The 20759-nt window shown below is 37.8% G+C and overlaps 1 protein-coding gene across 1 annotated transcript in view; it reads right to left on the reverse strand.

Moving 5' to 3' along the window:
* The window catches only part of LOC130077461 (uncharacterized), a gene marked incomplete at its 3' end in the record, with an annotated part of 288700 nt that overhangs the window by 171991 nt on the left and 95950 nt on the right, over positions 1–20759 (reverse strand). The window contains exon 2 of the mRNA XM_056242701.1: positions 19025–19100. Within this exon, the coding sequence (XP_056098676.1) occupies positions 19025–19100 (76 nt within the window). The remainder of the gene's footprint in view (positions 1–19024; positions 19101–20759) is intronic.

Genomic DNA, 20759 nt, shown 5'->3' on the forward strand with positions numbered 1-20759 from the left:
GATTCTGTCAGCATTAAAGACTTTTAAAATAATTTAACTCACTTTCATTTTTGACTGGCTTCTGTTTGTGATCCGATGTGGATTCTGATCACCGTATAAGGTATAAATATGTATACGCGATGCTAAAGTCTATGCACGCTAACCATTACCATAGTAAACATAGTAGCCTAAATACGCTTGAAGATAAGCATAGTAAAAAAACATAGTGAACGCTTGAAGAAATCAGACAAATGATAATGGCAATCACAACCATGTTCTTATTTGATCTGTCAGTATAGCCTAGTCTCGTCTCTTTATATTTATCCTACTGAGTCGATTAATTATGATCAATGTATCACTTTTTATTGTAAACCTGTGGTAAAACATAGATGCTTGGATTTTAAATATTCAAGTAAACAAATAAAATGCCAGCAAACGGTCTCTTTTATCATGTTTGTCTTGTGATCACGCTGTTTCGAGTGATTTCTTTTTTATTAGTTTTCCTATTAGCCCGGCACGGCCCGTTTAAAGCCATGGCTCGCACTGGCCCGACAGTGGAAACGCGATTAGTGTCTCATGTATTGTTCAGGAGTCTAATGGCTTGTGGATTAAAAACTTTTTTTCCTTGTATGAAACTTTTTTTCACTTTTTTTTCAGGAGTGTGAAACTTTTTTTCACACTCCTGTATCGTCTCCCAGACGGCAGCAGTGTGAAGAGGTTGTGTTGTGGATGTGTATGGTCCCTGATGATGTTGTGGGCCGTCCTGATGACACTGGTGCTGTAAATATCCTGAAGAGATGGGAAGGCTACTCCACAAATAGTGCTGTTTTTATCACACGCTGGAGAGCTTTCCTATCCTGAACACTGCAGCTTCCAAACCACACTGTGATTGAACTGTTAATCACACTTTCAACTGAACATCTGTAAAAGTGTCTGAGGATTTCGGTTGCCTACCAAATTTCCTCAGCCTTCTCAAGAAGTTCAGTCGCTGTTAGGATTTTCTCGTGTTGTGAGACCAGGTGAGATCCTCGGTGATGTAGGTTCGAGGAATTTAAAGGTTTTCACCCTCTCCATCTCTGTCTCACCAATGTAAATTGATTTATGCTGCTCCTTCCTCCTCCTCCCAGGACCGATGATCATCTCCTTAGTCTTCTGTATATTTGAGGAGAGATTATGTTCCTGACACCAGGCCATCAGTCCTGCCACTTCTCTTCTGTATGATGTTTCCTCTCCACCAGTGATCAGTCCGATGACTGTAGTCTCATCCACAAACTTTATAATCTTGGTATTGGTCTGAGAAGCCACACAGTCGGAGGTGAAGATGGTAAACAGCAGCGGGCTCAGGACCGAGCCTTGGGGGATCCCTGTGCTCACAGTTCAGATGCCTGATGTCCAGTCTCCTACTCTGGTGTTATTAGTTACTGTACTGAAGTACTGTTAAAATCAGATGCTCTAAGACTTACTTAAGTCGTATTAGAATTGGTCACTTATAACTTGTAAATTTTTGCTATAAGGTATCTGTACTTTTACTCAAATATAGTTTTCAGGTACTCTTTACACCTCTAAATAATATGTAAAAAATATAATACAATAGATTACTTTAAAGCAGCAGCTTAACAGTATATTAAACACTGAAAAATAGTGCAATGTTAATTGCTTTGATTGCAATTACAACTTCATTTTCTACTATACAGTTGTTAAGGCTGTTTTTTTTTTAAGGCTGTTTAGATTCTGTCGGCTTTTTTCTAGACCGAAGGTAAGCTGTACAGATATATTTTTCACACTGGTCTGCCCATGGAAATGTAATGGACTCTGACAGTAGATGGCGCTTATGGACCAGCAGAAATAAAGCTGTTTCACTGGTAACCTCTGAACACAATGCAGTGCTGCGCTTTTAAAAACACAGTCTAGATCCAAAGATTTCTGTAACTTCACTGTAGTTTTCCAACATACAAGCTAGCTATAGTTGCAATGTGTTATTTAGCTAACTTCAAAACTTCTACGCTTCCATCTGATTATGTTTTGCCCGATATCATTTTGTCATGACTGAGATCTGAGGATGTCCTAAAATGTACCGTACTGTTCCCTCAAATAGTGCCATATTTAAGGGTATAGGGGGCGATTTCTGACACAGCCATGGTCAACACGATCTGCTGAAGTCCAAACTGAGCGTCAGAACGGGTAAGAATGGTGATTTAAGTGACCTTGAACTTGATGATTGTTGGTGCTAATTTACTGGGATTTTCACACACAACCATCTCGACGGTCCACAGAGAATGGTCAGAAAAAGAGAAAAGATCCAGTGAGCTGTTTTTAGTTTGAGTTCACTCCTGATATCATGTTTTGTTCAGTGATTTGAATAAAATATTTCTCAGTGCAGTTTCAACATGTCTGTTTATTTTCTCTGAACACTTCAACATGTGGTTTTATTCTTCTTTAATCGTTGCATAGTATTCGTCACATAAAACTAAACACAGCGCCATCTAGTGGCTTCCTTGAGTAACGACACAATCACTGGATCTCATTACAGAGACTGAGTAAATAACTCCTGATAACATGTGAGTTCAGGGTGAGCCACTAGATGGAGGAGTTGCTCCTCAGACGAGACCACAGAGACAAATCACACTAGAGATTTAAAGACTTTATCGTTCCCTGTTGGAGGAAATGGAGGATCGATATGTTGTGTTTATGTATTTCACTGTGTTCTCAAAGTATATTATAATGTGTCCAAAATCAGTATTTTCTCGGGTTAAAGGAGAAGCTAGGGAAGTAGTTTGTTTATTATTGTGGATTGAAGAACAAAAAAAAATTTATGAGCTAATAATGTCAACATTTACAAATAATGTTTTAAATAATATTGTAATAATGTAAAGCTTTATATGTTCCACACTTCTGAAATCTTTCAACTATATTTAAAGTCTGTATTCCTCCAGGAGGCATTCGACATAATAAATGTAACAAAACATGGAGAGACTCTTAAACCTCAGAGTGAGAAACTTTATTGATAAAGGCAAGAAAATACATGCAAATATACAGCAGTAGTAAAGTGAGATATGTGGGTCTCTTCATTAAATTATTTTTCTATCTGGGACAAATATAAGCAATAAAGACTAACAAATAATTTTTTTTTAAATCCCAAAATAATGAAGCTCAAATATTCAGTATTAATTATGACAAAAAAACAAAAAAAAAACTTAAAGAAGCTTTGAAGTTCAGTGTTCTGCTTTAGATTTCAATACTTCCTGAAAAAAGATGAACATATCAAGGCATAAATATATCTGACATACATTGTATGCCAAATCAGATTGTGAGAAATGACATCATCAATCTGATGTGTGAATATGTGCTTGATCTCGTTCAGCTCTTCTGGATTACACTTTAAACTGTTCAATTATTGGGCGTTAATTTACGTAAATAATGTAATGAAATATGAAAAGAAAAGAAAACATACATATATGTGTGTGTGTGTGTTCAAACGACATTTAGGCTACTTGTATCTTTAAAGTCCATTTTTTTTAAAGGAGAAAGCTCAGTATAATAGAATAAGCAAAACAAACTTCACAAATAAAAAATAAATATAACACAAACACAAGGTTAGGTTATATAAAAATAAAACATAAATAAATTATTTTATGATTAACATATTACTGTATATTCAGTGAATTCATTAAACGCAAATTATAATAATAAATAGCCTATCATTATTATTATCACATTTAGGCTATATATTTAGAAGGCACTTTTATCCAAAAAAGGAACAAAGCAATGTCAAATGTCAGTCATAATACAGGTTAGACAATAATAATACAGGGCTAAGATTATCACAAATAAACACAAGATTTTGACGCATGTGTTTGTGCGGAGTTGTGGAGCGCGCGCTGCATGGCACGGAGGCCCGGGCGTGAACACTTGCTGTTAAGAAGGTTTCAGCCAATCAGAGAGTCGTTTAATGAATGACGTGAGTCAGTGCCTAGTCAGTAAGAGACGAACGAAATATGAATGCTCCGATGCAGAAGACTAATATCTCATCTTTCCTTCAGTAGTGGTCTTATGTGAGCGAGTTAATGACAAGAATGTAAGTTGTTTATTTCCTTTTACCTTGTGATGTTATACATCCGTTTAAAGATTTGTGTACTTTATTGAGTTATCACAAGCTCGTTTCCTTATCATCGCGGCAGCTCGCGCTAGCGCCTAAGCGCCAAAGTTCAGCCTTTACGTTTAATATAAGTAATGCATGAGTACTTTCATAGTGTGAGAGATATCTCTGGATGGTGATTTATATGGTTATTTGCCTATATTCGTGTAAATATTGTGCTATGTGCTGTTTTCTATATCGGGTGTATATGTTACTGCCTGTAATGACACTATAAAGGCCTGTACACACCGGGACGAATATCGGCTCGCGTTATTCGTCAGCGTTTTTCAACGCGTTTTTTGTGTTCACACCCAAGCGATTTTCGCTGACGATAAGCCGAGTGAACACGCAAATTCATTCCCTGACATTAGATGGCGCTTAATGTGAAACAGAAATACCCCGGTCCACAAAGTGGCGCTGCGCAACTACGCTTCTGACACTCACTTGTCACTCAGAAGAAGAGAGCAAGTTTGTCGCGTTTGTCATATAGTTCTTTATTGTGGGGGCATCTTTAAGATGGCGTCGATGTAGGTCACATTTTCTTGGCTCTGTCTTGAATTTTGTGCAAAACTTGACTTATCTTCCCCGTTAAAGACTCTTTTGTCCTCAATGCGCTGATTTCAGTTTTGTTCACGCTCCGCATATGTAACGGAGGCCAGCTAGTAGTTGCTGTGCGAGTAAACCTCACTCCTCTGATCTCAAAAGGCTCTCTAGCGACAGATGCTAGAGGCTGCAGTCTTTAGCCTCCTTGTTAGAGCGCCTGACTCTCATGCCGGAGACCCGGGTTCGAGGCCCGCTCGGAGCGGGTCGAGTGGGACCCAGGTGGAGGGGTTACATTGGTGCCGTGACCCGGATGGGAGTGAGGTTTAGGGGGGTGAGTGTAACGGAGGCCAGCTAGTAGTTGCTGTGCGAGTAAACCTCACTCCTCTGATCTCAAAAGGCTCTCTAGCGACAGATGCTAGAGGCTGCAGTCTTTAGCCTCCTTGTTAGAGCGCCTGACTCTCATGCCGGAGACCCGGGTTCGAGGCCCGCTCGGAGCGGGTCGAGTGGGACCCAGGTGGAGGGGTTACACATACATCAAAGATACTGTCTTTTGCGAATTTTTCATCTTTTTCCCTCAACGATCATTAACGATAGGCCGCACAACACGTGGATTTGAGCTCTTCTGTGTGGCGTCAGGATGGAGGTGGAAGATATCCCGAAATCTGAAAGCGTTAAACGTATGCATAATTATTCCAAAGCTGCCAATGATCTGGATTCGTTGGATGTTTGTTTTCCCGAGTCTCCAGCGGCAAGCCCTTTACCGAAAATGCGACGCCCGGCCTCAGATCCTTCAAATGCCGTTTTGCTGGAAGCAATAGAGAGACTGGGTAAGAATCAGGATTACTTTATGGAAAGACATCTGGAGCTCGAGAAATCGGTTGCATCCAATTCCACCCTCATCTCCGATCTCACAACACGAGTTGATGCCGTTGATAAAAAATCAGAGAATACAGCTGTTAAATCTGGTCAAATGGACTCCCAGCTGTCTTCGCTGGCTGCAGAAAACAAGCGCTTATGGGATAAAGTGGATGAGCTGGATGCCTACAAGAGGCGTTGGAATCTGAGGATTTCGGGTGTGCTGGAGGAAGATGGGGAGAATGTCAAGATGGTAATAATGGACATTTTTCTTCAGGTGTCACCAGGTTTAGCAGATGTTCTGCAGTCTTCGATCGATGTTGCGCACAGGCTTGGGCCTAAGCTGGGCAATGCACGCAATCGCACGATAATTGTACAATTTCTCTCTCAGTCTCATCGCGATCGTATCTGGGCTGATGCAAGAAGATCAGAAGTGCTGAAACAGAAAAAGATTAGGATCTCGGAGGACCTGACGCAGAGGACGAAGGAAGCACGGAACAAGCTGTGGCCTTTGGTGGAGAAAGCCCGAAAGGAGGGTCGTCGTGCTGGCTTCAGGGATCCAAATGCTATCGTGGATGGAAGGAGAATTTCTGCGGACGATGTCTGATTTTTTATTTTATGACGATGGAGATCGAAAGTAAATGCTAGGGATGTTCAATGCCGTTTTGACTGAAGTAGGCCTACTTTTGATTGGCGAAATAAGTATTGACATTCGCAAAATACGGACATATATAAGAGCATTTAGCTAATACGGTAAGGAAAGGAAGGGACATAACAGATAGCCTAAACTGTATCGAGGGGTATGGATATGTTTCAAGTTTTGCACTTTAATTGTATTCTGTATTACATTTCATAACTTTGTTATTGTAGTTGTAAAGTAATTTTTTTTTTTTTTTGGTTTGTTACTGTTCATATGCCGGTTAAACTGTCTTGTTTTTCTCTTAATGTACGGGGGATTCGTGATTTATCTAAACGCAAGGCTTTATTTTTATTTTGTACGTCACAGAAAAGGGATGTTTATTTTTTTCAAGAAACACATTCTTGTTATGAAGATGAAACATTTTGGCGCAATCAGTGGGGTAGTAAGGTTTTATTTTGTCATGGTACTAATCACTCCGCTGGAGTTTTGATTTTATTTGACCGAAATTTTAGTGGCTCGATTCTGCAGTCATTGTCTTCTGCCGAGGGTAGATGGATTATTGTTGTCATTCTTCTAGGGGATTTTTTCTTTATCTTGGTTAATGTTTATGGTTTTAATAATCATACACAAAATAGATAATTTTTTCAGGATCTGTCTTCTAAAATTCTTGATTTAAAAGGTAAATATCCATCTGCTGCAGTAATAGTTGGAGGAGATTTTAATGAAGCTCCTGACCTATGTCTGGATAGATTTCCCCCAAAACGAGAGTCATGTACTTGTAACGCCATTATTAATGATTTTTGTAGTAACCTTTCTCTTCTGGATGCTTACAGGTTTATGCATGATAAAGATTGTTCATATACTTGGTTTAGTAAAGATCTCTCGAGAAAATCGCGTATAGATTACTGGCTTACATCAGACTTTATGTCTTCTTTTATTAAGTCCAGTGGTATCTGTCCTGCTGCCCTCACAGATCATGCTTTTATCGATCTTATTTTATATGATTCTGATACTTGTCACAGAAACCCTGGATACTGGAAACTAAATTGTTCCCTACTACAGATTCCCTCATATTGTTTAGGTATTAAGAGCATCATTGAACAATTTAAAGCAAAACCTGGTGTTTCAATATCTTCTAATTGGGAAATGTTTAAATACGAGTGTAGAAAATTCTCTGTTCGATTTAGTAAACAGTTAGCTAAGGCAAAATCTTTAAAGTATACATCTATATTAAATGAAATGAATAAAATTTTAGGCAAGCAACAGACAAGTGAAGATGATAAAGTAAAAATGCACAACCTTAAAGAAGAATTAAATAACTTTTATGCAGAAAAGGCTAAGGGTGCCTTTGTTAGATCAAGAGTAAAGTGGCTGGAATTCGGAGAAAAAAACTTCAGCATATTTTTTTAATTTAGAAAAGAAAAGAGGGAATTCTAAGAAAATAGTTTCTCTAAATATTGAGGGCAATTTGGTCACAGATGAAGCTAGAGTTTCTAATTTTGTTTCCAATTTTTATTCACAGCTTTATTCTACTTCATTTAAACCTCAGTTTGCTGATAGTTTTTTTGAGAGGGTTCAAGCATTCACACCTATTATAAGTGATGGAAGTCGGTCGTCTTGTGAGATGGATTTGACTATGGAAGAGTTGGATATAATTATCCAGAAAGCCCCCCGCAATAAAAGCCCTGGTCCAGATGGACTGCCTTTTGAATTTTATAGGACCTTTTGGCAAGACATAAAAAAGTTTGTTTTGGAAGTTTTCAAAGACTGTGTAAAAAAAGGTGAATTAACGGAGTCTATGAAGCAGGGCTTGATCACTTTAATCCCAAAGCCTAACAAAGATTCCTCATATTTAGATAATTGGCGCCCAATTACTTTACTTAATTCGGATTATAAATTGTTAGCTTCCCTTTATGCAAATAGATTAAAACCATGCTTAGAAGAAATTGTCTCAGTTTCACAATCGGGCTTTATGAAAGGTAGACATATAGCAAATAACATTCGGCTTGTTTTAGATATTTTAGATTATAATGAATTGATCAACGATAGTGCAATAATTTTATTTTTAGACTTTTATAAGGCCTTTGATACGGTCGAGCATGAGTTTATGTTTGAATCTTTACGCAAATTTGGTTTTGGATCTTCCTTTATTAGAATAGTTCAGACTCTTTATAAAAATATTAACAGCAATGTGTCTTTGGTGAATGGTGTTTCTCCCCGGTTTACGATTAGTAGGGGCATTAGACAAGGGTGTCCTTTTTCACCATTTTTGTTTTTATTAGTCACAGAGTTTCTTAATATTTTTATTACTCGCTGTGTAGATGTTCAGGGTATTGTTGTAGCTGAACATACTTTTCTAATTAGTCAACTGGCGGATGACACCTGTCTGTTTTTAAAAGATGAGAAACAGGTTCCTGTTATTTTGGAAGCTTTAAAAACTTTTTCTAATGCTTCTGGTCTCACTGTTAATCGAAATAAAAGCGAAATTATATCCATTCACAGTAGTGAAAAAGATCATATAGAAGGTATTGAGGTTAAAAGTTCTGTTAGATATTTAGGCATTTTAATAAGCAAATCTCCCAAAGATAGAATTTTAGATAATTTTTCTCAACGGACGAAAAAATTAAAGAATGTCTTCAATTGCTGGCAACAAAGAAATTTAACTATCTATGGTCGTGTCTTGATATCTAAAGCTGAAGGCATTTCTAGGATTGTTTACCCAGCTTTGTCCCTATATGTCAACCCGAAAACTTGCTCATCTATCGACTCTATAGTATACTATTTAAATTCTTGTGGAAAAATAAAACTGAATATGTTAAAAGGAAGACTTTGATAAGAAATACTTTTGAGGGAGGTGTGAATGCTTTGGACTTCAGTACTCTCAATCAGGTTTTCAAGATCGGCTGGATTAAACGCTGCCTGAATGCTGATTCTAATTTGTTATGGTTTCACATACCTAAATTTATCTTTGAAAAATGTGGGGGGTTACATTTTTTATTGTCTTGCGATTTTAAATGCAACAAACTTCCGTTCAAGCTTGCTAATTTTCATAAACAAGCCTTGGAGGCCTGTAAGCTTGCCTTTTGCCACAATTTTTCCCCTCAAAGGAGTATTATATGGAACAATCAGAATGTGCTGCGTGGACAAAAATCTATCTTTATTAAGGATTGGGTTGACAAAGGTGTTATTTTTGTTTTGGATTTGTTGAAGAAGGATGGCAGCTTTTACTCCTTTAATGAATTTATCAACCTTTTTGGAGTGAATTCCTCTCCTAAAGTTTATAACTGGGTTATTAATTCTATTTCACCTAAACTTTTGCATATGGTTAGGTCATACTGTAGCTACAGAGTATCCGTTTGTGAAATGCCCCAGTTATCTATTGGAGGATTGGAGCTTTCCAATGGCAAATGTAACAATTTTTGGATTAGAAGATTTCTTATTAGGAAGATCAGCTGTCATCCTAAAGCTTTTTTCAAATGGAAACTAAATTATCCTTTTCTTTCTACCATTAATATATGGACTGGCTTTAATAAGTTTCTGTTACCTAACAAATGGAAAGAGCTTCACTTTAAAATTCTACATAATTACTATCCCTGTAACTCTTTTCTTTCCAAATTTAAGTTGGACGTCTCTTCACAGTGCACATTCTGTAATACTAATCTTGAAACAATACCACATTTGTTTTTTGAATGTGATTGTGTAAAGGAGTTCTGGAAAAAAGTAGCTTGGCTTATTTTTTCTACTTATTACAAACTCTTTACTTTTGAGGTTGTGAATGTGTTGTTTTTGATTTGGGACTCTGGGTTAAAGGAGATGGATGACAGATTAAAACTACTTACTTTATGTGGTATGTTTCATCTTCATAAATGTAAAGTGACTGACTCTAAGCTCAATTTTACACTTTTTTGTGTTGATTTAAAATTATTTTATGACTCTCTTTGTTTATCAGCTAATAAGAAAGCTACTAAAACTACTTTGTTGCTCAAAGAAATTATGGTTTCATCATAAATGACCTCCTGATTGTCGGAAGATTATTATTTATGTAGCCACATCGAGATGTGCCTTAATTAGCTCAAATTATGCATAGGGAATTTTAATAATTAATCATGAATATGATTAATATATTGCATATTACAGTTAAATTATCGAAATTGAAAATAGATCGATTGTATATATGAATGGTAAATCATAACGAATTATAATTCCTCATTCATATATCAATGGTCTCATTACAGATCGATTATATGAGACAACTTTAAGGGAATTAATTTAGTTTATCAAACAATCGGTTTGTCCAGCAAACAGCCGTAAGATTAACTTACCAACTTCTCAATAAGGTTGCCCCTTTTTATAAACTCCAAGAAATCTCAATATTCCGGCCGTGAACATTAATTTTCTCGTGTTTATAAAATTTACGTTACTGATATAGTAACAACTTGTAAAGCTTTTGTAGCTATAGGATCGCATTTCATTGACTTGTAAAGTATGAGCATTCAAAAACAATCAAGAATATAATGGTTTTAATAAAATGAAACTACGGATACAGAATTCTACCTTTAAACACGGGATACATGTATGTACAGTAAACAGTAAAACTAATGAGACAGACGAACAACAAACAGGAGTGAGAGAGAGAGATTGCGAGAGCGCAAGATTGGGAGTGAGAGAGAGAGAGAGAGAGAGAGAGAGAGAGAGAGAGTGAGAAGATGAGAGATCTTCTGGTTTGGCACAATTCATCACAGACACAGAACCTTTTGAATTAGAACAAGACTCAACAGATCTTAAATAAGCATAGTAAAACGGATACTTGCACAGGTAAAGCTCTTTGGTGGGGCTGATCTGAAAAAGGCGTATGCGTGTATCTCTGTCATGTGGATGCCGAGCGTTCGGGTTCGTCCAGCGAGCGCGGCGTGTTTGAATGTCCTTGTAGGTGAAGCTTGCCAGTCTGGCTGTGTTCATTTTCTTCGCCAGAAGACATGAACAGAGGAGGCCTCGAAAAGGATAAAATAAACTTGAGGAAACAAAACAAGAAAAGAAACGATGGATCATCACACTAAGGCGAGGTCCAGATGCACGAGGAGTCACATGATGAAGCCACGAAGAGCAGGAAGAGCCAGGGAGTTTAGGCAGAGAGTTTTTAGGAAGCTTTTAGAAGCGTTTTCAGAAGGGAAACAAGGGAAGCTCGGCGCGTCTCTTTAAGGACACTTAGGTTCACGCCTCTGTTTGCGCGAATCACACATGACCGTCCGCGGATCTGAAGCGGACACAGTTCTCTTTGTCCTGTGGGGGATGCCCACTTCATGAGGAGATTGTATTTGAGCCGTTTGGCTCCTGAAATATGAAATGTGTAAAATAATGCACCTTACTTCATCATGCTATCGGAATTCGGCTCCGTTAGATTGAGCGAATTACAGACATATCAGACACGTCACATGAAGATTATCGGAATACAGAGTTACATAAGATATGCATTTTATAAGCATTTAATGTTCCTTCACACGACTATAAAGCCATAATACCGGCTACCGTGACCTAGGAAATATCAAACTCATGTTTATGCATTTCTTAAGTGGTTATACTTATAGACAATATAAGATTGCAGAGGCTATTCCTCTTTCTTCATCAGAATTCAAGTGGGAGCTGTGATTTCCCTTGGAATTCCTTTTGGGAGTCATAAAGTTTTATGACCTAGCAAGAGGGAGAGTTATAGAATCTTTCTTTAGAAATAAACTTTAAGGTTCGAAGTTACAGAACAGTTAAAATTACATCTATAGAATAAGACAAGACTAATTAGATATGCATGCATACAGGAAGGTTGGATACAATTTCTGTGTTATATACATTTATATACACATTATAGGACATTTGTGTGTGTGTGTGTGCAATCAATGTGTGATTGTCCTTCAGCGTTCAGGCAGTGCTCTGTTTGTGAGGTGATCAAATCATGACAGACCCTAAGGGGTCGCGTGGTCTTTGGCCGGACTCGTGATCTCATCTCGAGTCACATGTCCAGAGCTAGCTCAACTCGTAAGCAAAGCATTCCGTTGTTCATTCATTAGAGAAAGATGCTGCATGTGCGAGTCAGAGTCAATGATTTAATCAATTCAAAACACTATCCCCTTTGTTTCAGAATGGAAGTTAAGGGGAACTTAACTACATTAGAATCTAGTTACTTCACTCCAACATACTAGAGCTGGCTCAACTACCGATCTGATTATCACTACATTTATCTATTTCCAATGCTATTTATTTCTAATTACTTGTATTCATTTTGTGTATTTGTAGTTTCTGTGCATGTTTTGTGAACTTTTATTTTGATTTTTTGTAGACTATCCCGTATCTACTGCCTTGCTTGATTGTACTGTTATATTTATTTTATCTTTTGTGCTTGATACATGTATCCCCTGTACTTTTTGTTCATTAGAATAAAAAAAATAAATAAAAAAAAAATAGTTCTTTATTGTCGTTGGTGTCTCTTTATAAAGACACCAACAAGACCAGCAGCTCTACATTCATCTAGCCTTGCATCTTCCTCGTCTTATTTCTTCCCGGCAGAGTGTAGACGCTGTATATCTTCTTCGCCATTACGTATGTGTGCTCGGCAAGACCGTTTTGTGTTTGAGCGCCCCCAAGTTGTGTTTTACTGTAACTTCAGAAGCTCCAGACACGTGAGCAAAAGCGCCAATCTCATTGGTCAGATAGTTTTTGACGCGGCGCGTCAAACCAAAAAAACGAACCCGAGGCGTTTTTTTAAAAATGACGCTTTTACGCGTGGCGTTTTACGCGTCGGTGTGCACACTCGCATAGGCGCCCTTTGTTTAGTCACGAGGCGTTAAACGTCGGCGAATAACGCGCGCGAAATTCGTCCCGGTGTGAACAGGCCTTAATGGCGTCCCACATAAAAACTAACTCCATGTGCGTCCCTTGAACGCCACCTTGTGGATTATCTAGGAACTGCAATAACTTTAATAATGTAACCAGTTCTATTGTCTTGGTGAATGTTATTGATTTAGTTGTATCTCTAATATTATTGTTATTCTTTATTATTTTCAGACCACTTACTGTTACCACTCACTGTTACTATTCAACTTGAATCAAGAGTAAACTACAAACTCTGCTTCAAACTCTGAGTCTTATGTGTTCTTGCCGACACACCAGTGCGGATACAAAACACACCTGTTCCAGCACAAATACAGTCCTCAAAGAAATCTCCAGAACACTTGCATTTTCCTACAGTGGAAACAACTTAAAATACTCCATCATTTCTGGTCATACAGAAAAGAATAACACATAATTCGCAACTACTTTTATTTGTCCAAACTCACAATAACAAGAAAACGTTGTGCTTTTGTAAAATAAAATAAAACAACCAGGCGCGCTTTCATGATCTCCGTGAACTGGAACGCGTCTCATAAATTAACGGGATATTTCAAGATTTATAGGCTATATTGTGTTTCACTTTTAAACGAACAATTAAAATGCCTTATTTTGTCAGACACATTTATTATCATTAGCCTATAAATCATCTCTCTGTGGTTCCAGAGGCTCTTCTCATTCACCACCACTGCGGGGAAAATGGTCCGTGTACGTTTTGATAGTTTGTTTTCCAATTTGAAACGAAATAAGCAAAACGAGAAAACGGCGCCTTATTCGTTTTTTCGTTTTTAAAAAAAAACGAGATTTCGGCTTGATTTTTCGTTTTTTAGTTCACAGGCAAAAATGAATAAATTACTTTAAAATTCGTTTTCCACATGTGGGCGGTCCTGAGACGCCCCCTTCCGCCGATTGGTCAAGCAAATCTGAGCATGTGACGTCATCAGTCGCCGCTCAGGTCTGTTCAACAAAATAATAGTCCTTTACTATGGCTACCGATTCTTAAACTGTACAGGGCAGGTCCTATTGGGCTTATTTCTTCTGTGCAACTTTACGCGTTTCACAGAAACCTTTACATCAGAAATATTAAATATTATTCTGCCACCAGCCCGTTTATTTAGCTGTGCGGAGTTAAATCTGTTTGGTGAAGCTGCGCTTTACAGCGGCGAGCGGGAGTGGCTCACTGTCAGGCGCCGTTTTCTCGTTTCTGCTTATTTTGTTTCAAATTGGAAAACAAACTATCAAAACGTACACGGACCGAAAATATCATTTTCCAGGTTCTAATTTGGCCTTAGAAAAGCAGTAAAAAATGTCCCTTTATTAATTTGGGAATATTTTAAATGTTTAATAAAGGGGCAAAAAGTCATAAACAAAAATCTGTGATTTTTTTTTTTTTTTTTTTTTTTTTCGCAGCATTTAGTGTGTAGCCTACAGTTAAAATTCAAATGTTAGTGTTCAACTTTGCGGTTTAAAAATACAACAACCGTTCATTTTTCGTTTTTCAATAACGGGTTAAAAAAGGAAAACCGAATGGACGCAAAATTTACACGGACCTTATATTAGGCTATTTAATATTTCAAATAATGTATTTGTAGAAAAAGGATTGGGAACGGACTGCGAAAGCGTGGGCATGAATTTGTGGGTACATATTGCAAGAACAGAAGGCAAGGTTTACAAATCTGAGAGCACGGATTAGGAACTCGTGGGTACGTTTTTTTTTTAATCCGTGAGCACAATTTGTTAAACCGAGGGAACAGTTAAAGAATTTGTGAAAACAGTTTATAAACTGAGGGGACGGATTGCAAAACCGTCGCCACGGATTGTTTTTTCTCCCCACAGGTGTGACTTCCCGGGCTCCGTACTACAGGGATAAAACCCAGTTGAATATAAAAAAGTGCAGTTCAAATGTTACTCCCGCTCGTCATCAGTAGCTGTTACAGTTGCTAGGGGACAAGAACAATCGTGTGAGTTCAGGGTGAGCCACTAGATGGAAGAGTTGCTCCTCAGACGAGACCACAGAGACAAATCACACTAGAGATTTAAAGACTTTATCGTTCCCTGTTGGAGGAAATGGAGGATCGATATGTTGTGTTTATGTATTTCATTGTGATCTCAAAGCATATTATAATGTGTCCAAAATCAGTATTTTCTCAGGTTAAAGGAGAAGCTGGGGAACTTGTTTGTTTAGGCCTATTATTGTAGATAGAAAAACAGTATGAATATCAGTTAAATATTTTAATAATGTAAAGCTTTATATGTTCCACACTTCTGAAATCTTTAAAATATATATAACGTCTTTATTCCTCAAGGAGGCGTTTGACATAATAAATGTAATAAAACATGGAGAGACTCTTCTTAAACCTCAGAGTGAGAAACTTTATTAATAAAGGCAAGAGAATACATACAGCAAATATACAGCAGTAGTAAAGTGAGATCTGTGTCTCTTTATTCTTTTTTTTTTTTTGTATCTGAGAGAAATATAAACAATAAAGCCTTACAAATAAGATTTTTTTTAAATCTCAAAATAATCAAGCTCAAATATTCAGTATTTATTATGAAAAAAACAAACAATAGAAGAACAAAAAAACACACTTGTGGAACCTTTAAAGTTCAGCGTTCTGCTTTATATTTCAATACTTCCTGAAAAAGATAAACATAAAAAGCCATAAATTAATGAATCTCACAGATGCATGCAAAATCAGTTTGTGAGAAATGACATCATCAATCATGTACCTGATGTGTGAATATGTGCTTGATCTCCTTCAGCTCTTCTGGATCTGATGTCATAAACCAGAATGATGACAGTAGCCACGCCCACCAGAGCAGAGAGGACCAATCGGATCACAGCTTCAGTAGGACCACAACAGTGGACAGAGTCTGAGGAATAAACACATCAAACGTTACGACTCGTCAAATGAATCAATCTCTCTAAATCCCTCTTTTCCGCGAGCTACTCTGCTCTGATTGGCCAGACAGCTCAGTCTGTTGTGATTGGTTTACTGCATACAGCACGCGTCGAAAACAAAAATTCACATTGCCATAACACCGACAGCTCTGCGTGTCCTGAGGCTTTCAACACCGTAAACTAAACACCGTAGCGAACAATGACGTCGATTTGACCATATCAATCCGAGCGCGCGCCTGATGATGAAACACTAGAAGTAGAATCATTCATTCAACCCGAACCTCCATCGCAAGGACGACTCGAGCAGGGGTGTGTTTCCCGAAAGCATCGTTAGCCAACTATGTTCGCAAGTTCGGTCGTTACCAATAGAGTTCAATGGCACTTGCGACCATAGCTGGCTAACGATGCTTTCGGGAAACGCACCCCAGGACGTTTCAGTGATTCACTACTCAGTTTGAGGTACATTATAAAATGTTGCTATTCCTCACCATCAGCATTAACAAGTGCATGTCTATCAACCGATTATTTTACTTGTAGGGCCTACTCATTTATTTACAGAGTATGTTTTCTAATATATTGCGGTGAACACGTGGAAACTGTATCAATAACAGTGCATGTAGGCTATGCAATGTATACATTAGCCGAGCTCTAGCGTGAAAGACTGATGTAACATAAAACATTGGTAAAACAAATCTTGCTCCATGCTTAATCTTTCCTCAAAGTAGTGAGAACGACAGACAATCTGCATTAATAGACAGAGTTTTATGTAATAGTGGCCCACAGCTGATTAGCTGACTCTGATATTTGAGAAGCAGACGTCGGTAGAATAAAGGTTAAAGGAAAAGTTTAGGATTATACTGCTGTAGTATCATGGTAAAGATTAATTTTAACCACAGATTCTTCACATGCTCGTCCTTGGGCAGTGGGAAATTTTTTTTTATTTACCGTCACATTGTAGAGCACAGCGTCTCCTCGACATGATGCTGTCCAGTATCCACAGGACTCAGCTGCCGGTTTGAGGTTTATGTCTGCGCCATAGACAGTAAAAGAAATGGACACAGCGACCCCATAGACTTCAATGGAGAAAAGTGAAGCCCATTAGAAGCATCTCTTCCTGATGGCTGAGCGACTGCGCAGGCTCAAACTGAGCTGGACGACGTGGATGTGACATGAGCAACCTAGTAGCTGTGCCATGAGGAATCTGAATCATTCCCTTCCAAATCTTGCAGATAAAGTGAGTGTGAGTGAGTATTAGCTGTCTAATACTAATTTCTCTACTGTGCGACAGAGAGTCGCGTGTTATGACGCAATCGTTAGCCTATTTTTACAAAAACGGCTTCTACGGGGCCATAACGTAAGATACAAAGTTATGGAGCCTTTTATACATTGTCGTGTTTCTTTAGAAATAAATAATGGACAAATTAAGTCTTTGGACGCCTCAGATGTAAAGTTATTCGCTGTCAAAGTGACGCCAAAATGAATGGGAGTCACTGGAATGCTAACAGCAGGGGATGGTCTGCTACAATGGCGGCGCCCAGGAGGCTTCAGTTTCCGGCGGATGGATTACCCCCTTGGTCTGTGTGCGCAATAAGTGGGCGGGCTAATGTTTCGTCTCGACGTCACGATGAAACAGCTTATGACTCGTTTGAAAGACAATTCATTTCATTGACTCAGAGTCGACTCTTACTTTTGAAAGACAATAACTTTATATACGGTGCACTTTCAGATTTAAAACTTTGCAGGATGTTTTCATTCACTTAGAGCTATATTACACACTACATGAAAGGCCATTTTCAAAAATCCATGATAGGGGGCCTTTAACAATTCAATATGTAAATAGTAAATAAGAATATCTGAAGGAGAAGACAAATGATCTCTACTCACCATAGACAGAAACTCTGAATGATTTTGATGACAATCTTCCTAAAAACATCTGTAGTTTATAAATTCCTTCATGTTCAGTTGTGGTGTTTGTGATGGTCAGAGATCCAGTTTGATTGTCCAGCTTCAGTCTGTCTCTGAATCTCCCATCAAGAACATCATCATATACAGTGATTCTGTCGGCCCGTTTATTGATTTCTGCTATTAAAGTGCGTTCATCTCCAAACCTCCACAGAATTACACCATCATCCTTTATTTCAGTGTCAGTGTTTAGAGAGACTGAATCTCCCTCCATCACTGACTTCACTTCATCTGTCAAACACACAGAGAACAAACAGAAACAGGGTTTGTCACAGATTAATACTGTTGGAGCTATTTTCCTTGTTTTGTAATTAAGTTAATAATTAAATTACTTTATTTTGTTTCACCTTAAATAATTTGCATGATTATTTTATTGATGTAGATACAGAATATTAATGTAATTATTTTAGTCAATTTGAGTATTTTTTGGGACTTTTATTTTGAAAGTTCTGCACACCTGTTTGCATGTATATAATGGTGGTCACACTTAGGACAGGCAGGCACTGGGAAAGGTTGTTGGTTTTTTACCAGGGAAAGAGAGGCTGCAGACGCCATTTGTTTGTATGCTTGCTCAAATGGAAATAAACCGCATGAACGATATGCTTGCCTGGACATTGGACTTATTGTGCCCTGCGTAAGATTCGATCTTTAGGTGCCTCAGTGGCCGTTTGATTTTGAGTTTATGTTATTTTGATTTCTTGTTTGATTTAAGTTCAGGACAAAACGCCATTACAAATACTGTTAAATAACTTTATAATGTTATACTAAATTGAATGGTTTAAAATTTACCTTAAGAATAAACAATATAAAATATCAAAAACAAAATTGTGTATGAATTCATTTAAATTGTGTCATTAAAAAACAGGTGTAAATGTTTTTTAACTCACTAATAACAGTGAGACTGAAAAACTTGATCTTTCTGTTCACGGTTGACTTCTGATCACTGTCGATCAGTAGATCATAAACTCCTTCATGTTCAGTTGTGGTGTGTGTGATGGTCAGAGATCCAGTTTGTTTGTCCAGCTTCAGTCTGTCTCTGAATCTCCCATCAATAACATCATCATATACAGTGATTCTGTCGACCCGTTTATTGATTTCTGCTATTAAAATTCTTCCATCTCCAAACATCCACTGAATCACATCATCATCCTTTATTTCAGTGTCAGAGTTTAGAGAGACTGAATCTCCCTCCATCACTGACTCCAGTCCTGAATCACCAAACACACACACACACACAAACAGAAACAGGATTCGTCACAGATTAAGACGTTCACTTGATGGTTTATAAAAGTAAATAGTTCAAAAATTTAAATTCATCATATCCAACAGAAGCAAAATGGAGTTTGGATTAATAATTGTATCTTTGTGCTGATTAAAATAACAAACAAGTGAAACTGATATTTATCTCACCAATGACAATAAGACTGAAAATCTTGATCTCACTGTTGATCTGTAGTTTATAAACTCCAGCATGTTTAAATCTGGTGTTTGTGATGGTCAGAGATCCAGTTTGATTGTCCAGCTTCAGTCTGTCTCTGAATCTCCCATCAAGAACATCATCATATACAGTGATTATGTCGGCCCGTTCATTGATTTCTGCTATTAAAGTGTTTTTAAACCTCCACCGAATCACACCATCATCCTTCATTTTAGTGTGAGAGTTTAGAGAGATTGAATCTCCCTCCTTCACTGACACATACGACCCTATAGCATCTGAAGAACAGAGTTTTTCACAGATTAAAGCTTTAAAATCACTTGATGTTGGTTTGATGAAGCTTCACTAAAATACTTTTAAAACATTTTCAGAACTTTTTTCTCATAAAATTTAATTGGTGTCATCTTTTGAATTCTTGGCATGAAAACAAACTGAGGTTTCTTGATTTTTCATGTTCATCGCTATTTCAGAATAAAGACCCGAACACGCCTAATGAGTATAAAATATTATTTTTGCAAATTTATAAATTATTGCCCTTCCTTTTTATTTTTATTTTAAAAAACAATCACCAAAAATGACAACTAGAGATTGTAAGCTTTCAAATGATATATAGTTTGTCAATATACATTTTTACTAAGATATTGTCCCACCTGTGGGACAGTGACAGTTAAGGGGTAAATGTGAAATTAATAATATTCTGCAGGAAAGGCAAAAGATGATGAATAAAAAGGGAAATATAGTTGGACGTAACCTCAGAACGATGCGATCGTAACCTCAGTTCCCAGAGAGTAGGGAACGAGTATTGCGTAGCTATGTGGGGAAACTCCTTTTCCTCGATTTACTGAAGCCTATCATGTAAAACCATAGACAGTAAAAGAAATGGACACAGCGACCCCATAGACTTCAATGGAGAAAAGTGAAGCCCATTAGAAGCACTCGCTTCCTGATGGCTGAGCGACTGCGCAGGCTCAAACTGAGCTGGACGACGTAGCTGTGCCAAGAGGAATCTGAATCGCCTAATCTTGCAGAGATTCATCAAAAACGGTGTTGAAATATTTTGTCCCGTTGCTTTTATGAACTCTCTATCTGTGGGCTTCTGCCTTGACTTTATGCCTCCATGTCCACCCGATTGCCTCATAGACAGTAAAAGATTGCCTATACGAGCTTCTCCTCCTGTCTATACGGTAATTTCTCTACTGTGCGACAGAGCGTCCAGTGGTTATGATGCAATCGTTAGCATATTTTTCCAAAAACGGCTTCTACGGGGCCATAACGTAAGATACAAAGTAATGGAGCCTTTTATACATTGTCGTGTTTCTTTAGAAATAAATAATGGACAAATTAAGTCTTTGGACGCCTCAGATGTAAAGTTATTCGCTGTCTAAGTGACGCCAAAATGAATGGGAGTCACTGGAATGCTAACAGCAGGGGA

This window comes from Rhinichthys klamathensis, unplaced genomic scaffold (genome assembly GCF_029890125.1).
Source record: "Rhinichthys klamathensis goyatoka isolate OS25496 unplaced genomic scaffold, OSU_Roscu_1.1 h1tg000744l_1, whole genome shotgun sequence".
Lineage (NCBI taxonomy): Eukaryota > Metazoa > Chordata > Actinopteri > Cypriniformes > Leuciscidae > Rhinichthys > Rhinichthys klamathensis.